This window comes from Rattus rattus, chromosome 6 (genome assembly GCF_011064425.1).
Source record: "Rattus rattus isolate New Zealand chromosome 6, Rrattus_CSIRO_v1, whole genome shotgun sequence".
In the NCBI taxonomy this organism is placed as follows: domain Eukaryota; kingdom Metazoa; phylum Chordata; class Mammalia; order Rodentia; family Muridae; genus Rattus; species Rattus rattus.
The window spans coordinates 135,060,153-135,085,117 of NC_046159.1; the positions used below are offsets into that span (position 1 = coordinate 135,060,153).

Genomic DNA, 24,965 nt, shown 5'->3' on the forward strand with positions numbered 1-24,965 from the left:
GCTGAAAAACAACTTTCCAAGCAAATGGTCGGAAGAAGCAAGCTGGAGTAGCCACACTAATATCAAATAAAATCAATTTTCAACTAAAATTCATCAAAAAAGATAAGGAAGGACACTTCATATTCATCAAAGGAAAAATCCACCAAGATGAACTCTCAATCCTAAATATCTATGCCCCAAATACAAGGGCACCTACATATGTAAAAGAAACCTTACTAAAGCTCAAAACACACATTGCACCTCACACAATAATAGTAGGAGATTTCAACAGCCCACTCTCATCAATGGACAGATCATGGAAACAGAAATTAAACAGAGACGTAGACAGACTAAGAGAAGTCATGAGCCAAATGGACTTAACAGATATTTATACAACATTCTATCCTAAAGCAAAAGGATATACCTTCTTCTCACCTCCTCATGGTACTTTCTCCAAAATTGACCATATAATTGGTCAAAAAACGGGCCTCAACAGGTACAGAAAGATAGAAATAATCCCATGCGAGCTATCGGACCACCACGGCCTAAAACTGGTCTTCAATAACAATAAGGGAAGAATGCCCACATATACGTGGAAATTGAACAATGCTCTACTCAATGATAACCTGGTCAAGGAAGAAATAAAGAAAGAAATTGAGGACTTTTTAGAATTTGACGAAAATGAAGGTACAACATACCCAAACTTATGGGACACAATGAAAGCTGTGCTAAGAGGAAAACTCATAGCGCTGAGTGCCTGCAGAAAGAACCAGGAAAGAGCATATGTCAGCAGCTTGACAGCACACCTAAAATCTCTAGAACAAAAAGAAGCAATTACACCCAGGAGCAGTAGAAGGCAGGAAATAATCAAACTCAGAGCTGAAATCAACCAAGTAGAAACAAAAAGGACCATAGAAAGAATCAACAGAACCAAAAGTTGGTTCTTTGAGAAAATCAACAAGATAGATAAACCCTTAGACAGACTAACGAGAGGACAGAGAGTGTGTCCAAATTAACAAAATCAGAAATGAAAAGGGAGACATAACTACAGATTCAGAGGAAATTCAAAAAATCATCAGATCTTACTATAAAAGCCTATATTCAACAAAACTTGGAAATCTACAGGAAATGGACAAATTCCTAGACAGATACCAGGTACCGAAGTTAAATCAGGAACAGATAAACCAGTTAAATAACCCCATAACTCCTAAGGAAATAGAAGCAGTCATTAAAGGTCTCCCAACCAAAAAGAGCCCAGGTCCAGACGGGTTTAGTGCAGAATTCTATCAGACCTTCATAGAAGACCTCATCACAATATTATCCAAACTATTCCACAAAATTGAAACAGATGGAGCACTACCAATTCCTTCTATGAAGCCACAATTACTCTTATACCTAAACCACACAAAGACCCAACAAAGAAAGAGAACTTCAGACCAATTTCCCTTATGAATATCGATTTAAAAATACTCAACAAAATTCTGGCAAACCAATCCAAGAGCACATCAAAACAATCATCCACCATGATCAAGTAGGTTTATCCCAGGCATGCAGGGATGGTTTAATATACGGAAAACCATCAACCACATCCATTATATAAACAAACTGAAAGAACAAAAACCACATGATCATTTCATTAGATGCTGACAAAATTAAACACCCTTCATGATAAAAAAAAAAGTCCTGAAAGAATAGGAATTCAAGGCCCATACCTAAACATAGTAAAAGCCATATACAGCAAAAACCAGTGGCTAACATTAAACTAAATGGAGAGAAACTTGAAGCAATCCCACTAAAATCAGGGACTAGACAAGGCTGCCCACCTCTCCCTACTTATTCAATATAGTTCTTGAAGTTCTAGCCAGAGCAATCAGACAACAAAAGGAGGTCAAGGGGGACACAGATCGAAAAGAAGAAGTCAAAATATCACTATTTGCAGATGATATGATAGTATATTTAATGATCCCAAAAGTTCCACCAGAGAACTACTAAAGCTGATAAACAACTTCAGCAAAGTGGCTGGGTATAAAATTAACTCAAATAAATCAGTAGCCTTCCTCTACACAAAAGAGAAACAAGCCGAGAAAGAAATTAGGGAAACGACACCCTTCATAATAGACCCAAATAATATAAAGTACCTCTGTGTGACTTTAACCAAGCAAGTAAAAGATTTGTACAATAAGAACTTCAAGACACTGAAGAAAGAAATTGAAGAAGACCTCAGAAGATGGAAAGATCTCCCATGCTCATGGATTGGCAGGATTAATATAGTAAAAATGGCCATTTTACCAAAAGTGATCTACAGATTCAATGCAATCCCCATCAAAATACCAATCTAATTCTTCAAAGAGTTAGACAGAACGATTTGCAAATTCATCTGGAATAACAAAAAACCCAGGATAGCTAAAACTATCCTCAACAATAAAAGGACTTCCGGGGGAATCACTATCCCTGAACTCAAGCAGTATTACAGAGCAACAGTGATAAAACTGCATGGTATTGGTACAGAGACAGACTGATAGACCAATGGAACAGAATTGAAGACCCAGAAATGAACTCACACACCTAGGGGCACTTGATTTTTGACAAAGGAGCCAAAACCATCCAATGGAAAAAAGATAGCATTTTCAGCAAATGGTGCTGGTTCAACTGGAGGTCAACATGTAGAAGAATGCAGATCAATCCATGCTTATCACCCTGTACAAAGCTTAAGTCCAAGTGGATCAAGGACGTCCACATCAAACCAGACACACTCAAACTGATAGAAGAAAAACTAGGGAAGCATCTGGAACACATGGGCACTGGAAAAAATTTCCTGAACAAAACACCAATGGCTTATGCTCTAAGATCAAGAATCGACAAAAGGGATCTCATAAAACTGCAAAGCTTCTGTAAGGCAAAGGACACTGTGGTTAGGACAAAACGGCAACCAACAGATTGGGAAAAGATCTTTACCAATCCTACAACAGATAGAGGCCTTATATCCAAAATATACAAAGAACTCAAAAAATTAGACCGCAGGGAGACAAATAACCCTATTAAAAAATGGGGTTCAGAGCTAAACAAAGAATTCACAGTTGAGGAATGCCGAATGGCTGAGAAACACCTAAAGAAATGTTCAACATCTTTAGTCATAAGGGAAATGCAAATCAAAACAACCCTGAGATTTCACCTCATACCAGTGAGAATGGCTAAGATCAAAAACTCAGGTGACAGCAGATGCTGGAGAGGATGTGGAGAAAGAGGAACACTCCTCCATTGTTGGTGGGATTGCAGACTGATACAACCATTCTGAAATCAGTCTGAGGTTCCTCAGAAAATTGGACATTGAACTGCCTGAGGATCCAGCTTATACCTCTTTGGGCATATACCCAAAAGATGCCCCAACATATAAAAAGACACGTGCTCCACTATGTTCATCGCAGCCTTATTTATATAGCCAGAAGCTGAAAGAACCCAGATGCCCTTCAACAGAGGAATGGATACAGAAGATGTGGTACATCTACACAATGGAATATTACTCAGCTATCAAAAAACAATGACTTTTATGAAATTGTGAGGGCAAATGGTTGAACTAGAAAATATCATCCTGAGTGAGCTAACCCAATCACAGAAAGACACACATGGTATGCACTCATTGATAAGTGGCTATTAGCCCAAATGCTTGAATTACCCTAGATGCCTAGAACAAATGAAACTCAAGACGGATGATCAAAATGTGAATGCTTCACTCCTTCTTTAAAAGGGGAATAAGAATACCCTTTGGCAGGGAATAGAGAGGCAAAGATTAAAACAGACACAGAAGGAACACCCATTCAGAGCCTGCCCCACATGTGGCCCATACATATACAGCCACCCAATTAGACAAGATGGATGAAGCAAAGAAGTGCAGACCGACAGGAGCCGGATGTAGATGGCTCCTGAGAGACACAGCCAGAATACAGCAAATACAGAGGCGAATGCCAGCAGCAAACCACTGAACTGAGAATAGGACCCCGCTGAAGGAATCAGAGAAAGAACTGAAGCTTGAAGGGGCTCGAGACCCCATATGTACAACAATGCCAAGCAACCAGAGCCCAGGGACTAAGCTACTACCTAAAGACTATACATAGACTGACCCTGGACTCTGACCTCATAGGTAGCAATGAATATCCTAGTAAGAGCAGCAGGGGGGGAAGCCCTGGATCCGTTAAGACTGAACCCCAGTGAACTAGACTGTTGGGGGAGGGCGGCAATGGGGGAGGGTGGGGAGGGGAACACCCATAAGGAGGGGAGGGGGGGGGATTAGGGGATGTTTGCCCGAAACCAGGAAAGGGAATAACATTAAAATGTGTATAAAATACTCAAGTTAAAAAAAAAAAAAAAGATAAAAAGACCCCATCACAATATGACATCACAGAAATGCCACCTGCACTTAGAGTAAGTGGAAAAGACGGTTAATAAGATAAGGGACTATAGTTAGCACTGGTAACCAAGAATATATAAAAACAAATTAAAAAAACAAGTAAGTCACAAAACAAATTCTAATACAGAAGAGGCCCAATACTGGAACAGAAGACACAGAGGTTAGCAGGGAAAGTAGAAATAACAACAAACTAAAGTGTGACACTGGAGCATGACAGTCAACTCAAAAGAACACTGCAATCATATAGGGAAGCAGGATGACTTCCATAAACTGGCCAAGTGCGTAAGTAGCAATGGGGTACTAAGTTTTACATCAAATAGGTTCTTAGAGACCAAGAATACAATCGGGTGGCCGTGTCAGATGAGAACTAACTACATAAAATGTCAAGTACTTCAAAGGGCACAGTGATTACCAGAAATTCTTCCATAAATACACTAATTTCAGTTAAGTACAGGGTCTGTAGGAACTAAATCACAAAAAATTCATGCCTGGCCCTGGGTGAGTATTAACGAGGATTAACAAAGTATTAACAAAGTAAATGGAGGGGTATGGGACCATAGCAGACCTAAAAGACTCTACAGTCTCTCAAGGTTACAAAGAGTCCCAAGAAATTACACTTTGATCTAGTAAGAACCAAGTTTTAGCTAAATTCCAGATTATAACTGAATCAGTTGACTGAAAAACATGTAAAAAGATCATTATTGGTCTCTCATATTTGGGTCTGTTTATTAGTTCATGTGATAACATCCGAACCTGCAAGACGACAGCACAAAGTAGGGCCTTTATGAGGGCTCTATGTGATGAGGGGGAACCTTAGGAATGGGATTAACTTAAACAAGTAAAATGATAGCCAACCCTTTTATGAATTTTGATCTTAAACTTCCCAGACTCAAGAGTCATAAGAATCAATACAGATTCTTCTGAAACAGTCCAGGCTGGGGTATTTATTATAGCAGCCCAAATAGAGTACCAACATCGGCCCAAACCCAAGGAAAAAGTGTATAGCATTCCTCAATGAACCTCACTGAGGAAATAAAATTTATTCTTCCCTATATTCTGACCAAATATCATCTACGTATTTCTTTTCTAAAATTAAGCAAAAAGGAAGTTAAGAAAATTAAATAAAATAAAAATAAATCTCAATAGGACATCTCAATAGAGAGGCACATCTTTAAGAAAGCTTGAGATTCCTTAATCATTGAACACACTGGAGATTTTCAAACTAAGAGACTTGTCTATTGTTCTTTGTAATCTATATAATTATCAACTAATTACACAAATTAGGCTAAATGATAGCCAAAGACGACCTAGCCTATGATTAAGCCTCCAGAGAGTACAAACACACAAAGTTTCGAATTTCTAAAACAACTGAACCATGTGACTTTCGGACCACAGCTTCTGTAAAAAGAAACATAAATAATCCAAACCTGCCATATTCGCGTAAGGCCATGCTCTAATTTCTTTTTTACATAGCCACGATCAAAATTGGTTTCTTCAGTACTCATCACATTACTTCCTTCTGAAACAAAAGATGGCATATGTTTTTAAATCAGTTTTTTTCCTAAAACTTTTCGTGTTTTCTCATTTTTATAAGCCAACCTAAGATTTAAAAAAAAAAAAATTATTTTTCAGGGCAGGATACAGGGCTCAAGGGTAGAGAGTACTTTAGATTCTGAGCAGCTATATGGCCCTTGAGCCTCTTGTAACTCTGGTCCTGAGGAATCCCCAGACCTCTTTTGGTGTCTGTGGGTACCAGCATGCATGCGGTTGGTGTACAGTATACACACAGGCAAACATCTAGACACATAAAATTAAAAAAAGTATGCTCCATATATGTACATTAAAGGAATAGTAAAATCAGGCACTGGGATTACAGCCCTTTGACGCATGGATAACTTCAGAGACAGGATAAATACACCCAGTACTAAGCAGTGCACGTGTGGCTATGCATATGCACCCTGTTTATGAAGGCACTGTGGCCCCAGAGAGACATACCACCTACTTCAGTCTGAGGTCAGCGAGCTAGAAAACCAAACAACTCCAGTCAGTCATGTGCATGCCAACAAGAGTACAACACAGGAGGTATATTTTTATTGCTATAATTCATATTATATTTTATAATGAACAATATTATTAATCATTCCAGATAATCAGTTTAACAGTATCCAGTCCCACAGGCAGGATCAATATTGTTCCTAAAAGAAGCCTAAAAGAAGATGTGTGAAAGCACAAACACACATCTGTATTAAAGTGACTGTAGCTTAGTGCACTGCAAGTGACAGCCAGTTCCCTCCACGGTGTCCAGGGGTAAGAAAAGGCTGTACATACACATTCTATCCACCTCTGAGCACTGCCAGAGCTTACCACAACCCAGCTGGGGACCCAGCACAGCACAGCATAACTATGCATGTAAACTACATCGTTAGTGTTTTGTATAGAATCCAGTGTTGGAAAGACAAACAGTATTGCTACAAAGCTACAGAAAATACATTTTAGAAGCTGAACACCTTTCCAAAGGACCTGGGAACAATTTCCTATCACAGTTCTTGCACTGTGTATAGACTCTGTGTGTGTGTGTGTGTGTGTGTACATATATGTATTGTGTGTCTTATATATATTATATATTATATTATATATAATACTAATTATATATTAATAATATTATTAATATTATATATTGCATGTCTGTAGGAAACTATGCAGAATTCTACATATTGCTGGTGGACTGCTGAATGAGTCAGAAAGCCCAAATGCTTTAAGATCTAGATTAGGAAGAGGGAATTGCGACCAAAAAGGTCTAAATATTTGAGGCCCAAATCTGGTATGATTCAGTATTCCATTACTATATTTTTGTTATACCATTTATATAAAGATTATAAGTATACATATTTAGGAGTTCTTATAGCTAATGATCTGCTATTTCTATCTGAAAGCTACCTTTCAGTTTAAGTTACTTATTAGAAAACAAAAAAAGATGTTGAAACATCTTACCACCGCCTTTAACTAGAAAAAAATGTAAAACACTAACGAAGTAGACTAAGCCTTATGAACCCTGGCATCTCAGTGAGCCCACATGCTCAGCAGGCACTTAGCACTGCACTACACACCCAGTCCCCTGGCTCGCAATTCTGACTTATCCCATGCACTGTGTATTATTCCATCCCTTTTATGTAGTGTATTAAACAAATGTTAATAAAATTATTAATTGTTTGAAAAGTAAAATTTTATGTGTGAAGGTGAATGTGAACAGGTATACAGGAGCACATGTGTGTATCTACACTGGTTTGTGGAAACCACAAGTTGTGGTGTGGTACTGTGAGTTAAAATGGTACTAGAACCTAATTTAATTTTCACAACCTGCAAATTAGAGTGATAATATTTAGTATTTCTTTCCTTTGTAAATCTAAAAAAGTCGGATCTCTTACCAGGTAACTGATAACTGATAACATTTTAGGGAAATTTTTTAAGCTTTTTCAAAACAATTCAGCACTAGGGCTATCAACATCTACCTCAAAAACAGAATTACGTGACACTTGAAAAGTCCTTTGCACTGCTTAATCCCCAAAAACTCGTAGATGTGAATGATTTCTTTTGCCCGTCTTAAAGGTGGGCCTTGTCCCTTCTCGCCCTTACTCCAGGAATGTGGCGGCACATGCTACAGCTCAGTTTTAAATGAGAAATTAAGACCATTTCCTACCAGAAGCTGCAGCTGTTTCCTCACTGTCGTGTTTCTCATGCCACTCCATGGTTCTGTAGTAGCTCAGCATGACTTCCCACAGTGCTTTGCACAGGTCCGCCAGGCATGGAATATAGCTGTCTGGTGTAACGTGCTAAAGAAAAGGAGTCAATTCCCAAGATTATATTTTCCTAAATAGAGCTAATCAAAATAAAAAGTTCTACTGTTCATCAAACCAAATACAGGTAAAAAATACAAGTTAAGAATTTCTTCTACTAGAATAACATGAGAATATCAACAACAAGAAAACATTTCAAGTGATTTCCATTTCAATATAGCATTTTATTACTCATCAGTACCAACATTCTGTGTAGTGTGAATCAACTGTAGTCCCTGAACCAAAGGATCCAAGAAATTACGTAACAGGTAAGTATTCTAACTAGTACTTTTAGCTTTCACAAATGTTGGAACACAGTCCAAGAATGGAATTGTGCAAGGGGAACTCTGAGACCTTATAAGAAAACTCCGAGTAAACAAGATGAGAGTCTCCTAGTCACTGTCCCCCCATAACACAGTGTGTTTTCTGTGCACCTCGAGGAGGAAAGGAATTAAGTTTATTCAGCTATTGTTTTTCATATGCAAAAATGTGTTTTTGCAATGGGAGGTTCGTCCTTATGATTGAATATCTTGCTAATGTTACCCTTCTGAGCCCTCGTCTGCTGCTCTGAATAAAGCTGGCTACTGAATGAGACTTGATTCTGCTTCTTTTTGGTCCTACACTCCCAAGTTTACACCACCAACCAGACCACTAAACATCCAAATACATACTCTTTTTGAAATGCACGTCTAACTATGCAGACATGGCTTTATATTTAGCTTTGGACCAGAGTCACGACTAACAAAATGGTGGCTGGATTTACAACTCAATCTGTGTAAAACGAGTTAACACTTTGCCAGATCTCCAAATTCTGCAGATACTGCAGAACTCAGATATTCCAGTAAAGTAAAACATTTTAAAGCAAGATATTACAAACAAAAATTCTGGAACACTGTAAAGCTCTAAGGGACCTACAAAGGTCTCTGCCGCCCATCTATCTTACATCTCTAAGAAGAGGCCTTCTGTATTTTTCTTCCTAGTCTACCTTTCAAGCTTCCCCTCTGTCATATGGCAGCATCTGTCACATTGTTAGGTTTTCTAGCTCCTTTACATTTGTGACCAGCGAGGACTCTGCTGATGAACACACAGCTGGCTCAGGCACTGGGTGGGTAGTGCTCCCAGGGAGGAGTGCTAGCAGAGCAAACAGACAGACACATCAGGCCGCTACTCAGTATGCTCACCAGCCCACAGCCTTTATGGGGCTGCTCACTAAGCTCACCTACCAATGGCCTAGTAGGGCTGCTTGCGACTCAGCCTGCTGCCTGGGGACCTTTCCAGACCGCTGCCTGGAGTGCTCACATGTCAGTAGCCCTCACTCTCAAACAGACCTTTTCTTCCCAGAACGACTTCACTCCTCCCAAAACGCCAACCAGGATGTCTTGGCACACTTTTGTGTTGAGCATGTCAAATTCCTCAAGCTGAACCACAAAAGAGAAGAGCTAACTTCTGGAACCAGAGTGCCCATGTAAGGCCTAGAACAAGATATTTTACTGGTTTAATATTACAAAACAAATTAATAATGCTTTCCCTCTTAATAGGTCTAAGAAGGCAAAACCAAATGACAGCCTCCCAGATACCAAGATAGAAAAACTGATTGTTATTCATCCAAGAGCCATTTCTAACTAACGACTCATGACTATATTAAGACTGGCCTCCACTATTAAACAGTTTTGGGAAATAGTGGTCAAAACGATCAGATTAAACCACTAGGGGCCACACAAACAAAAACCTACTTGAATCTATTAACTGACATAGTAACTGAAAATTCCTACAGATCTGTAAAACTAACTCAGTAATAACCCAGCAATGATAAGGGTTATAAAAAAGAATAAGACTCATGTCAGTAACAATCATTTAAAGCATTTACAATAAAGAGATAAAAAATTTTAGAAATAATCTTTGCAGTATATGTTCAAAGACTCCACAAGGAAAACTTATGAGACACTATAAAAAGTGTAGAAGATTTGAGCTAACTGGAAGTCAAGGTACTCTTGATGAGGGTGTTTCAGTTATGGACATATTACTTAAGTCGATTCAGTCTTATTATGGAACCAATTAAAAAACCCCAGTCTCTCACGAAAACCTAGCGAAGCGGGAGGGGCTCCTTACATCAGTACATTGTTGTTTCCAATGGTCAGCAACCTGACAGTCAGTAGAAAAGTAAGAATTAGACCCACTCCATACACTATGAAAAGAATAGTCAGAAAGCTAAACAAAAACTGTAACTATACAGCAGTAAGAGAAAATAGGAAGCATTTCCTTTCTAATGTTGATACAAGGCTCCCTTATGTACAACTCAACATTGAGAGGCATCCAAACTAAAAGCTGATAAATTTGTACATGAAAAAGCAGAATTTATAGGACCATAAACAAGTCAAAATGCAAATGATATAGCTGAGAAAATTCACACATACATATATAAAGAATTAACATTCCATGTCTAGATGGAATTCTAGAGTGAAAAGCTGGATGTGTCAGTATATGCCTGAAGTTCTAACTATTTGGAAAGCTGAGGCAGGGGAATGAACCTATGAGTTCAAGGTCAGCCTAGGCAGTACAGTGGGATGTCTCTTTCAGTAAAGAGAAGAATCACAACAACAGTCTGGTTTGTGGGGTGGCCTGCAAACACAAAATAATTGCTTCACAAAGAGAAACAGAAATTATGATATGAGAGACTATGCTCAGCTTATCTAATCTAGTCAGAGTAAGCCATGGCAAACATGATTCCCACAGCACTGCTGAAAGGAACCCGAAATGGTATATAATCTCACAGAGAAAGAGGAATCACCTAACAAAACAGCAACTTCAATCATGCCATCTCACCTCTAGAAATGTACCCTGATGATGCGCCATAACAGAATGTGTACTAAAAACCACTGGAGCCTACATAAACCCAAGCACCACAGGAATGTGCAGAAGAAGCTATCATTCACATACATAAAAGAATAGCATGCAGTTATGTAAAATAATTTCAAAAGCTTATTTTTATAAGTGCTAGCTTACAATGAGCCAATTTTAATTATTTTTCTTAGTTTATTTTAGCACATCATTATACCTGACTCATTTCTTACCAAATATACATTAAAAAAAGAACAAAATCAGGAATGATTAAAAATACATAGCCAAGTAAAACAAAACTCAAAAGTCCCAGGCTGCACTTCAGGATTCTTTACTCAATACAGGAGCTCCTCTGAGGCTAATTTAGAACAATAAACTTCACAAATTCAACAGTACTTAACTTATATTTATATTATGCAAATACATTTCATCTAGCTATATTCCAGCATTTTGCCTAGAAGATAAGAGAAAGATAGTATTAGGAATACTTTTTTCTGAGAGAAATATTAGGACTATAAAAATAACTGATACACTCAAACGTCATAGTTTATCAACTCATAAAATTAAAACTTAATTCTACTACTTTTTACTCTATACAATGGAAGGAGAAGAGACTCCTCCCCTCTGCTCTCCTTTAGGGCTCCCCCCAAGCTCTCTCTTGGGGCTCCCTCCCATGCTCTCTTGAAGATCCTCTCCTGTGCTATCACCTAGAGGCTTACTGTATTTTACAGATGTATCAAGCAAGATATATTAATGTTTGTCATTTTTTTCAAAAACAACTGAAATTACAGCAAACCTGTTAACCACTGATTCAAGCATAAATGATTCAAAGCTCTAGCTGAATCAATGATCTTGTCTAAAAGTCTGTCAAAAGAACTCAAATTTTATTATAACCCAGTACATCAATGTGTACAAGCATATGAGAATAATAAATTTAACACCAGATAGTAAGATAATTCTCATCTGTTTATATTTAAAATATAAACTTTAGAGACCATTTTACTAAATAAATGTATTTTTTTTCTTTTTTTTTCTTTTTTTTCTTTTTCTTCCTTTTTCTTTTTTCCAGAGCTGAGGACCGAACCCAGGGCCTTGCGCTCGCTAGGCAAGTGCTCTACCGCTGAGCTAAATCCCCAACCCCATAAATGTAATTTTTAAAGGGTATTTTCAATGTATATAAATTATGGCATATTAACCTCTGTACTTGCAACCTATGCTGTTGAGTCATTTTGCATTAAAATTGAGCATTTCCACTATACCATTCAAGCAATTAGCATCTGTACTCAAGAAACAACTCTTCCTAGCCATGTAAGGTAGGTGTGTTACAAGTTCAAGTCTGGCTGGGACTACATGGTCCCCTGCTTCACTACGAAATTCATGACCAAACCAGTCAATAATTCTGCAGGGATGGGGAGAGGAGGGGTGGGGAGGGGAGAGATGCATGGATTTCCGTCCCCAGCTGAGGGGCTGGGAGTTTCACGTCCCATAAAAGAGACAGAGGTACCCAGACCTATGTCATCACTTGCTTAAGTCAATCATCAATTACTAAACACCTAGCAGAAAAGCTTGGCTGGTGCTCAGGCTGGGCATCGCAGTTCCGTTTCTACATTCACAGATGGAAACGTGCAATTCATTGGGAACAATTCGATTTAGGAAATGCTACAGTCAGTCACCTCTTCCTGAAGTGCCTTTAAGGATGGGAGACAGAAGGGTGATTCCCAGCACCTCTCCACGGTCTACAGCTGTATTCAACACTTGGGGACTTCAGGGCAGGTGGGAGAGGGGGAAAGAGAGAATACAGTCTCTGAGAAACAAGTTTAGTACAGAAAAGGAAGAGTTTAAATAAAATCATGTTCAAGGGGAAACAAATCCCACATCTATAGGAAAGACATTCAATTCTCCTAACTGGGATGAGCACAGAGAGCAAAGCTCTCCATTGCAAGAACTGGATCTGCAGACCTGGCTCGCACAGTGAAGACGTGGACACAATCTGAGCCAGGAAGGCTCCCAGTCTAATCTTCACTGAGGCTTAAACTCCACAGATCTGACCTCCCACCTCACCACAGTCAGTTCAGAGAAAGCCTAGGACCTTCCTTCTCTACTACCAACCACTGCCGAGAGCCTATCTGATCAGCATTCAAGTGAAGACACCGACTTCTCAAGCGGCTACATGTCAGTCTTGATTAGTTAGTCCGGTCGATGCTCAACGTCTAGTGTAAATTCTGAACTTGAAGTATACAGTGGAAGAATATCGTTTCAAAGTTGCTTCAGTGAAAAGTGATGAATATCAGACTGACAGTCTTTTATTATACAACTGAACTCATAAGGAAACTCTATGAACTATAAAAAAAAAAAACCGAATTCCTAGAGGGTCCTATGCAGTTTTGTTGTTTCATATTTAGAATTAGTACTCTACTCACATTCTAATAAACATACAGAGAACAGATGCTCTGGAATCTTACCAAGATCCAAATTCCACAGTGCCTGTGTGTGTACGTACACACACACACACACACACACACACACACACACACACACACACACACACACACGGTCATTATCACCACTGGGAAAATGCTGCAGCTTGGGCAGTCATGGTCAAAACAACACTAGGCTGAGTGAGCTGAGAGCATCTACACGGGGACTGAACTCTGTCTCTAAGTGGAAAAGTGCTTAAGAGACATTCCCTCTGCCGTAAATCTCTACTGATTACTGCATGTGCCATGCTGTATGCAATGTTAATATCTTATGTACTTTGTAACCACCAAATACCTCGGCAGCAGCAGAAAAAAGAACAGAACTGGATGGGACAGGGCTGGGCTTGGAGCCCATGCTTGTCACTTCCTTGGCCAAGACTCCTGAAGGGCACCAGGGGATGACAAATATTCCTAGCATCTGATTAGACTCCTGACTTAAAAACACAAACGGCTTATGGAGAAAGCTGCCATTCTCAACTACCGGGCACTTGATCATCAGTGCTAAACAGAAATACAAGCAAAAAAAAAATGCAAAAATGTACTCCTAAGGAACAGCTGTGGCACAGACGCTGCCTCCTGAGCACAGTGTCAGGCGTTTGTAGCTGCTGCTGGTGCCTGTAATCAAACAGGTATGCACTAGCACCGTAAAACAGGCAATAATACAAATTACAATACAACATTACAAATGGTAGAGTGCGATATGGCATCTGAATGACCGTAACCATTTAAACATTTAGTTTAAATATAAGAACGCTAATGAATTAACAGCAGCAGTTCTCAGACTTCAAGTGGTTTTCTTCCCGTAAATTATTTTGTTTCTGCTGAGAGTTGTATGCCGACCTCCGGAACCACAGAAATAGTAAAGGAAAATGGAGGTTTTGTTTTCTCTGCTGGGCTTAAGAACCAAGAGACACTGTTTATCAGTTGATGAAAATAGGATATAATTTTATCCGATTCCTTTATAAAAGGTGGAGTTTAAAAAAAAAAAAAACCAGCTCCACTTCAATCCTGCTCACCCGGACGGATGTTCAGTAGAGTACCAAGAAGAAAGCAGGCTGACACTGTCTCCTTTTATTCCCAGGCTATTCCCAATTAAAGGAAGCACCCTTCCCTGCTCAGAGAACGTTTACCTCCCGATTACTTTGTGCCATTCAATCATCTTAATTTTTAATATTTTCAAATACTTTTAATAAGAGACAGATGACTCCCACCACCACATAAAGCTCATGTCCTACGACCGGACTCCTTCATGAATTACCCCCTTGCCTGAGTGATGCCAATGAGCACCCTACTTGTTCCCATGAGGAAAATGTGCTTATGTTTTCTTTCATCAGTTCCCTTAGTGAACGTCAAAGGCCTTCTACTCTCACTTCCTTGAGGTAACCACCGTCTTTTACAGAACAAAGTCAGTACATGGTATTATTCTGATAAACTAATCAACAAACTGAACTGAAGTCCTTTCTCCACCCCCAAATCTTAATCACCAAGAGCACAGTGTGTACAGTGGACCCAACATACATTCTCAAGCACTGCGCTGCTCATCCCCGCCTACCTGTGCTGAGCGTCAGTGAAGTGAGGGAGGGGGACTTAAAGATGACAGCTGAAGACTGTGGTGCACACCACACAGGCCATTGATTTTTTGGCACCCATTTTGGTAAAGAATTAAAGCAGTTCTGCAACCACCTGGGGCTACAAGCTAGCCTAGAATTGCCACAGGCAGTCAATAACACTGTACTCCTCTGAAAGCTGTATTACTTCATCATACTGGGCAGTATTTTACATGTATGTGTGCTTTCTATGACAGCTCTAGAATATTAGCAGACCAATGGTTCCCATAACTGGATTATATACAGTTCAACTACTACCACATATAGATGACTACTTTTGTAACAAGGTACCAGAAATCTTTTAGGGGTAACTTTAAAAAGCATTTGCTCAAGGGGCAATCCACAATGATAAGTTATTGGTTATCTTATAATTAAAAAAATATAGCTATTACAAAATATTTCTGTATCATCACTGTTTAAGTGAAAACAATACAGAATAAGCACGGTAAGAAACACTGAGCAGCTTTTCACTGATCAAAGCACATATAACTCAATCTTAATTGCCGAACTAAGAGTTTGAATGTAGAGGACCCGCTCATAAAGCCTGGACTTTAAAAAGCCTACGAAAACAATATGCACAAACAGATATAAACACTAGAGCTAACCATTATAAAGAGACTGGGCCTTTATTTGTTTAATCTGCTTTTTTGAATTAGTAGGAATTATATTTCACCAAAATTACAAACTTGTAATCACCTGCTATATTACTTAAAACCATCTGACAATTATAGTCACACTAACAAAACCAGAAGCACAGGCAACTATTATGGTAATAAAATATAGATGATTAAGAAAATAAATGATTCAGAAACATCAATTGACAGCTGTATTTACCAATGGACAAATGTATAATTATATAACTATATTAGATTAAAAGTTAATAACTGACATGGGTAAAAGTCCTATTTTATAAAATTTTTTTTTTTTTTTTTTTTTGGTTCTTTTTTCGGAGCTGGGGACCGAACCAGGGCCTTGCGCTTCCTAGGTAAGCGCTCTACCACTGAGCTAAATCCCCAGCCCCTATAAAATTATTTTTAAAAGACATTTCAATCACATTAACTCCCTGACATAGCAAATATACATAGTATGACCCTTAGAATATTTGTAATAGTTCAAAAGTAAGAAAATTTCTCTAGATCCCAAAAGACGTGTCTATGTGTGAGTGTGTGTTGAGATAGTGAGATAGGCTGACTCCATGCAGGCTTCAAATTGGCAGTTCAGAAGACTAGGCCTAAGAACCGGGCAAGCCCAGGCAAGTCAGTAACTAGAACAAACCCCAGGCTTCAGTCAGAAACTGTTCTGCCATCAGAAGCTGCCCACGACCGGGGCTGAAGCCAGGACAGTGGGTCAGCAACAGTTTCCAGCCCCACACGCTGGTTCTGGAATGAATGTCCCTAGCCATGGAGCAAGATAAAGTCACCTACCCTGGAATTCCACTAATGCACTTTAAATCAGGCCTGCGAGCTCACTTGGTTGTCTCCCTATCTTGGTAATGGGCGACCCCAGCGTGCTGGACTTCTGCAGAATAGAGCACTCTTTGCCTTTACATGCTGTCTGAGCCTGGGGTGTCACTGGGAATCACAGACCCTTACATCGTGTGTGTGCATGTGCACGAGTGCTCCCGTACATCCTGTTTCCTTCAGAAACTTGTTGAAGAACTAAGATTAGCAACTTTTCAATAGCAATAATTCCTGGAAATAATCTTTTAAAGTAGCTGTGTCGTTTCTGGAAGTGCTAATGGTTCCCTCACCAGATGTCCGAAGACTCACAAGGTCAGTGAGACCAAGGAGAGCACAGAAAGCGATGGTCTCCAGGCTGCAGTCACTGGGCCTGTGCAGTTTCCCGCATTCAGCCTCTGGTACCATTCACTACTCCACATCTTTCCTTTACACTGCTGGGTCTCCAGCCTCTCCTGGCTGTTCTACCCCACCAGCTGCTTTTTTCATCCTCCATCCTCTTCCACAGAGCCAACGGTTTATCATTTCCATCCCCCTTCCCCTTTCCCAGTCTCCTTATCTGGGCTCCTGGCTCTAACTGCAAACAGATGACTTCCAACTGCGTAACTACAGCCCTGCCCACCCTGAGCTTTTGGCCAATGGCATCTACAAGGCCACTGATGGTTAACAGGTACCAAGCAAGTTAAGATGGCAGCATCTGAAACTTGGGAGACTAAGGGAGGCAATCCCAAGATCAAGGCCACTCTGGACTATATAGGGTAAGATATCTGAAAAATAAACAAGCCAAAAAATGAAAAAAAAAAAAAAAACAAAAAACAATGAGTAGCAAATAGATGCTACGTTTCCTCTGCAGACACACTCTGAGGTTCCATCAGCCATGCTTCCTGCTAAAGTACACCCTAAATATGTCCACTCCTCACCTGTTTTCTATGTTTGCTTTTATTTTAATGGCATCTTCAGACAACAGGTGCAAAGAATCAGGGAATTATTGGTTTAAAACCTAAGGGAGAGAAGAGTAAAGAAACTAATACATACCGTACAGAGATCTTTATACTGAAGCTTCTGGAACTTTGTATCTGTGTTTCCTGCACACAGCTCCACATAGCCAAGCACAACTTGAAACACGGTGTTGTGAATGGCTTGAGTGAAGTGCATATGAAGCTGATCCATTGCAGTCTGGGAAAGAAAAATAATAATAATGTAAGTTCGGAGTCTTAAATACACATCAAAAGACTTGACAAAACAGAGAAGCAAAACCGTATCAACTATAGCAGTAGCAGGAGCTCACTACCATCTTAGAATTAAGTGTGGTGCACGCTGTTTGCAGATCAGCTTTCCTGTCACCGTGGCGTCACACCACTCAGGCTGAGTGTGCACTGGGAAGCCGTGCTGCTGCTCTCATTGTAACTGGCATTCTCGTTCGCTTGATCTTAACTGTCTCACACATAACTGTCCACCACAGGCCGTCTCTTACATTACTCAGGAGATTCCTCAATGGGGAGCCTTTCCTGACTAGACTATTTAAATCAGTATTTCCCACCACTCTTTTTTGGTTTCTCCAGGCAGAGCTCTTTGTAGCACTTCCTATTCCGCCTGACAGCATCTTCGCTTACAACCATAACATGTGCATCTGTGGTGGTTTGAACAAAAATGGCTCCCACAGGCTTCTGTGTTTCAACGCTTGCTCACCAGGGACTAGAACTGTTTGAAAGGATTAGACTGATTAGTAGGTGTGGTCTTGTTGGAGGAAGTGTGTCACTAGAGTAAGCTTGAGGTTTCAAAAGACCAACTCAGGCATAGGCTCCGTATCTTATGGGAAAATTCTAATTAAGGGTGAAGTCCACCATGACCAGATAGCCTATAGGCTCAGTGCAATATGGAAGACTCCATTTACTAGTGACCTTGTCTGAGGAATTCTAAGCTCTAACACATACCTATACTGGAGGAATGTCATGTAGCCTCAGTTAGATTTTAGGATCAATTTCCTTTGTCCTGATAAAGCCTGCTTAGCCAGCATCTGAGTTTCCTGGAATGCTTCCCTATGCTAATGATGTATTTCAGGTACCCTAAGCTCCCAACCAATGACCTCTGCCCATCCTGGATGTGCTACCCTCAATCCTCCAAAACATTGTAAGCCTTAAATCACCTAAACAAAGCTGACCTGCTTCCTGAGAGCTGGTCCCAATGGATGTGGTTATTCGCAGTACATACTCACATGTTTCTGAAACCCTTGTTCCATGTCTCTGCTCCCGCTGCCCTTGTGGACCAAATGGGCCCATGATCCATTGGGGGCAGGGGTGGAGTTGGGGATAGATCCATATCTCTTTCTGCTTGTTATCTATGGATGTAATGCTCTTAGCACCATGACTGCCTCAGTGGTGTCGGGATCCCCACCACGATAATAAGACTAATAAGCAGGCTCTCTAAATGTTTTCTTTTGTAAGTGTTGCCCTGGTCAGAGTACATTGCAATAGAACATTGACTACAGTGGTTTCCCTCACCACAACAGGATACAAATGACAAGTTACACTCTGGGACCTGGAGTAGTACAGTAAGAAGGTACCATGTAAAAAAAAAAAAAAAAAAAAAAAGAAGGTACCATGTATATTTAATACCCAACAGCCTTATGGAGAAAACGTAAAGTCATAATCTTAGTTCTAAAGGTCTTTACGAATGTCACTCAGAAATATGAAGTCTTTATGAAAATTAAGAAAATACAAAAAAATCAGTTTTTAGATACTAAACAAAATTCAAAACATTTGGAGTAGTCTTGAATTTCCTTCCAAAAGAAGACATCATTTAAAAAAGAGAAAAAGATAAAAACTTGTGTCTATCACGTGTAAAGACTGAGTGATTAAATGCATAATTCTAGATACGGAAGATACAATTAAGTTTCACACCATTTCCCTTGTTTCTATTGAGGCCTTCTCCCTTTAATATAACAGTAGCCATTTTGGATTCAAGTTCAGGTTCTCAGACTCTGCTTCTCAGAAGTGTAATTATCCATAGCTAACATAAGAAAAATTCTTCTAAAAGGTCCTAACACTATGGTTGTATTATTGCTTATGCCCTGTTATCTCAATACTCTGAAATTCCCACCCATCTAACTCCCATCCACCTCCCCTCGTACCCTCACACAGGACCAATCAGCTTAACTGTCAGTTGATAGTACTTTGTCGAGTTAGCCAAACACATGGTACTGCCTCCACCCTTACTTTCTCAACTTCTGAACTTGGTTTTCCTATAAAAAAAACTCACCCTAACAACAGATTGGTACCACAATTAGGGTCCCGAGTCCTTTTTTGTGATCTGGATCGATCGGTCTTAGAGGGTATGTTCAATAAAATACTCCTGCCTAACTGAGATCAGAGTTCGTATGGTTTGTGTGATGACTCCTGACACTACACAGTTTCATGTTTTTCACAGAAGACTGTGCATAATGAGTGTGCACACATTAGATGACAAGCTACAGTACTAGAGAAACCTGTTAGGTTAAATGTACTCATTAAGAAATAGTTTATATGTCATTGAAGGAGTCAGGCTAGCCTGTCTAGGATCTTATTAAGATCTACCTCACAGGAACAACTTAAAGCACAGATGCTCATGCACTCTCCCACTGACTCTAATCAGCTGTACTTCCATTCCTCCCTTTGTGGGTTTTTGCTTACTTGTTTGTTTGAAAACAGGTTCTTGCTATGGCCTTGAACTTGCAATATTCCTGCCTCATCCTCTCAAGTAAAATATACTTTTCTTAAATCCTGCATAAGTAGGGAAAATAGCAAAACTGGCAAATATTGTTTAAAACAAAGTTTTAGGATGTTTCTGTCAAATTAACACTCTGAGACTCTATTAGTAAGATGTTACCGTTATTTATTCGGCATTAAAATGTACTTTGTTAGGTGAAATTTTGTAAGGATATCATATTGGTAACAATCAGACTCAATCATAAAGGTTCCTGAGTGACATCTGCTCAGAACTAACCTGTGTTTTTCCAAGAAGCCGATAAGCTTGCTGAACCTTGGTGTAATGGTTAACGTCAAAATTCTTGCAGATCTTGGAAAGAGCTACATCCAACTGTTCCTATGTAATCAACAGAAGAGCTCATGAGAGAACCTTTTTTCACAGCAATATAAAGAAAATATTAAGACTACCCTCCCTCCATTTATAATTAATAACTATTTACCATTTTACTGGATTAGTAGAAACCATGTATAATTTACAATTAGCTGTTATAATTAAGTTTTATATAAATAATAAATCATTAGCATTATGAGCAATTTATTTACCTTGAAACCTATGCTTAGTATTTCAGAAGAAGCAAAATAAGCATTCTCAACCCAGCACTGACTTTGAAAAATGCACACCCCGGTTAAGCTTTTCCATCGTAAATGCACTTCTTATTGGGTTTCTATTTCAACGATTTCATTTTTAAATAATGATTTTCTATATGCACAGAATACTATTTTTGTTTTTATTAAGAATGAATAATATTGAATTTTCAAAAAGGCCCTCATTAAAAATATTCAGAGCAATGTTTTCTTACAGAATTCAAGTCAGTTGCTTTTGGTTAGCAAATAAAAAGACATTTTTATAATTACCAAATAATATTTCTGACCAGACTTCTTTCACAAAAGGTCATTTGATAGTTTACCTTTTACAATTACAGTATCCTGATCTGGAAAGCAAGAGGTGGAGAGGGAATCCAGGAGCTCATACTGCTTTGTTAACGGAGCTCCCTGCACTGTAAAGGCTGCAGTAGGCAGACGGCCTCTGACATGGGTAGAACTGTAAGAAAGCTCGGCGAGGAACCCTTCTCCTCCCACCTCTACACTTCCAATCTGTTTTTGGAGTTTATGAGGGTTTTGTCGATTAATAAACACAATGAAATCAATTCACAGGGCCAAAAAGAGAAGTAATTTATTAAATAAAGTATGTGGAAAGTATTTACATTGTACAACATGACAACACAGCCATTTCCCATTTTGAGAGTTACTATTTCTAGAAAAAGTGATATCTTCAAATTCTGCTTTAAAGTCCCCCTAATTCTAGAAGTATTATTTAGTTTACAAGTAGATTAAATCTGACTTAATTTCATAGATATTTCAAATGAAACACAAGAGACAAGGGAAATAAAACAAACACAGAAAATAATGTTGTGTCTACACTAGCTAAAAGCCTCCAAAAGGAAAATGCTATCCAATTTATAATAAAACTCCTACCTCAATTTGCTCCAAAGTATCCTGCAGTTTTGAATTCAGCTCACTACCAAATAAAACAGTTAGAGGTGTTTAGTGCTAAATACCGTTGATGAATAAACAGAAAACCAGTACCCACAGTATGGCACTGATGTTAAAAAGAAAAAGAAATAATAAGAATCTACAGAGAATTAAGAATTAAAAGTTCATGGCACATTTTAAAATTAAGTTAAAAAGTAAAATGTCACAAAGTTAATTTCTACAGCACAGGAATAAAGGAAATAGAAAATAACATCTTAAAAATACAATTTAAGGAGAGCAAATATCAACAAAAGTTATGCAATACAATGCTGAGCTGAAATAAATTGAGCTTAAATACACGAAAGAGCACGTCATGCTAACAGATCAAACTTTCTAGCAATTATGTTCATCAACTGATCTACAATAACCAAACTTTAATCAAAAGCATTACTTGGAGAATCGGATAATCAGTTCCTGAAATCTCTGTGGCAACTTAAATCACAGAGAACAAGGTTAGCAAGGCCTGACTGCCAAGATACAGCGGTAAGACAGTGTGGCTGACAGAAGGACACAGAGTGAAGTGAACGTGGGGGCAAATGGCGCCAACAGACACTTGGCAGAGACTATTCAACTGCCAATAAACAACAACAAAAAGTATTTTTTAAAAAAAGTGGTATTTGAGTATAGTAGTTATTCTGAAAAAGCTTCTATGAAAAACAGCAAAACCAACAAGCAGAATGGCCAAAAGATATTTTTAAATAATTAAAGATTGCATCTTTAAACTCTTGCTGGATGTGGAACAAAAGGAATACTCTAGCATTTGCATGACACAGGGGACATCTCAACAACTCTTAGGAAATCTTTAAAGGCTACTGCGGTCCACACTCTAGCTTAGCAGTTCCAGTGTGGTACAAACATCTAACCAAAGTGTATATACAATTCTTGGGCCTATTTTTAACAGTCAAAAACCATAAAGCTGACATTATTAAAATTATATATTACCAAAAGAGGTCTCCGAACTCTAATAAAATAAATCCACTCACAAAATAAATTCAATCTCAAAAAACACTGACAAATCTTTTAATAATAAAAAGAAGTAAAAGACTTAGTTCAATGCATTGAAATCTTGATTTTCAATGTCGCCTGCTGATAATAAAGTTGACTCTCAAGTTCCTGGTAGCCCATGCAAACAGGGAGGATTACAATATACAATTCATCATTCGTAAGATCAAAGCACATTTAAGGGAAGAAAAGGATACGAGCACAGAAAAAAAAGTTTATTTCTGAGGTCATTAGTCTCTGGGAGGAATTTTCATAATTTTTTTAAATAAGGAGGACTATTCGTTGTCATAGGCACCCTTGACAATCCTACCCTCATGCTATACACCTCGACGGGCTCCTTGTAATGGCTCCTAGCTGAGCCTCTTACTGAGCGCTAAGGAGGTAACAGTACAGGGAGATGGACACACAGACAGCCATACAGGTACAAAGCAATTTACCAGAAAGGAAAAACAGTAGCATGATGTGTGTGATGGTCAAAGGATCAATGTTCAAGCTTACAGCACAAACCTTGCTTTTTGAAAGCATATAATGCTGCCATACGCATACCTTAGCCTGAAGTCAGACACTGGCAGCTACAGTCTCTAGAAAAACTGACAGTGAGCAAAACTAAATCCTTTGTCCACCAGCATTTCCAGGTTGATAGCTTGGAAATAATCAGATCTCTAGCCAGAACCAACACACAGTATACAGCAGAATCCACAGGAATGGGTTAGAGGAATACTTGTGACATGTTATCCTCAGGCTCATGGGCTGCCTGTCCTAGCCTCTGAGGGCTTCTATCTACACTCTCGTGATTTTGTTGCCTGGCTGGTTCTCAACAGAGCAATGTTTGCCGCACCTAAAGCTAAAGCAAAATCATATTACTGCCCCATAGTCAATAAACACTTTGGCAGCTTCCCAAACAAGGACAAAGAGAAAGTTAGCATGGAGTGTGAGACCCTCGGCTTCTCATCCAGTTTCCAAAGCCTACCCTTTATCCATACGGACAGCACGCAAGACTCTAAGGAAACCCCAGACTTCCACACTACTATCCCTGCTCTGTGTTCACAGCTGAACAACTCTTCTGTCAAACATCCACCTAGCTTTCCAGTCTCCAAGGTCACCTTCTCTAGGAGGTGACATCTTCCACTCACTTCTTGGTCCCCTTCATGGGTATCTGTGACTGTGTTCCCAGGGGAAAGCCTCCAGGAGGCAATCGCTATTTCTCAGTCACTGCCCAGGACCAAATTCACTACCTGACTTAGGGAGCCAAAAACATATCTACGATCCAATCTGCAGTGTAAAGAAAAATCATTAGTTAGCCTGCATTTCTACTTTAATAACTTGAGCTATAAAGATAAAGGAGAAGAAAAGCTGTCCTATTAGACCCTGCAAGTGCTTCAGTAACCAAAAGATAAACACAGCTGAACCTAGATACCCTCCTGCACCCAGTGAGGTTGCAAAGTCCGCCTGAGCTGAGCTGGAGAGAGGGAAGAATGGCAATATAATGGCACTTTAGAACTGGCAATCCCTTTCTTTTCGGGAACATTTTCACTCTAGAGGACAAAGAAGTATTTCCAATTGCATTCACACCCATTCAATCACTATAGAAATGGTTGTTTATTTATAAAATTGTAAATCTGGCTGCTTTTATGGCAGTTATTATTTATACTTACATCATTCTTTTTCTGTGAGAATGGTTATGTAAATAACATGTCAAACGCTATAAACATAAAATCTAGAAATCAATTTCATTTTATTAAAAAGGCTCTCAAACTCTACAACTGCAGTTTGACCACAATTGCCTACTAATTAAATACACACAGAGAGAAATTAGTGATAAAGGCGCAGGCATTAGATGTGCAGCTTTTAAAGAAACCCTTAGGTATCGGTTAGAAACGTTAAGTTCAAGCCATTTTAGTAACATTAATCAGTATATTCAAAAGAATTACCCATAAACATTTTGATAAATAAAAGCCGCATTGTGGTAAAAAAAAATCACTAATTCTAAGATGGAAGGCTAAAAGCTTTGAAAAGCTATCTGTAAACTCAACAGAATGAACTAAATGCTTCTGCTGAGTCTGGGCATCACCAGAGAAAGTGTAAAGATAC

The 24,965-nt window shown here is 39.0% G+C and overlaps 1 protein-coding gene across 3 annotated transcripts in view; it reads right to left on the minus strand.

The window, feature by feature from the left end:
- The window catches only part of Vps50 (VPS50 subunit of EARP/GARPII complex), a 103,294-nt gene that overhangs the window by 48,499 nt on the left and 29,830 nt on the right, over window positions 1-24,965 (minus strand). The window contains exons 10-14 of one of the 3 annotated variants that reach the window (XM_032906980.1): window positions 21,816-21,858; window positions 20,578-20,676; window positions 17,632-17,772; window positions 8,082-8,214; window positions 5,812-5,903 (exon numbers count right to left, since the gene is read on the minus strand). In XM_032906980.1, coding sequence (XP_032762871.1) covers window positions 5,812-5,903; window positions 8,082-8,214; window positions 17,632-17,772; window positions 20,578-20,676; window positions 21,816-21,858 — 508 coding nt within the window. The remainder of the gene's footprint in view (window positions 1-5,811; window positions 5,904-8,081; window positions 8,215-17,631; window positions 17,773-20,577; window positions 20,677-21,815; window positions 21,859-24,965) is intronic. The other 2 variants (XM_032906979.1, XM_032906978.1) reach the window with 2 other exon arrangements.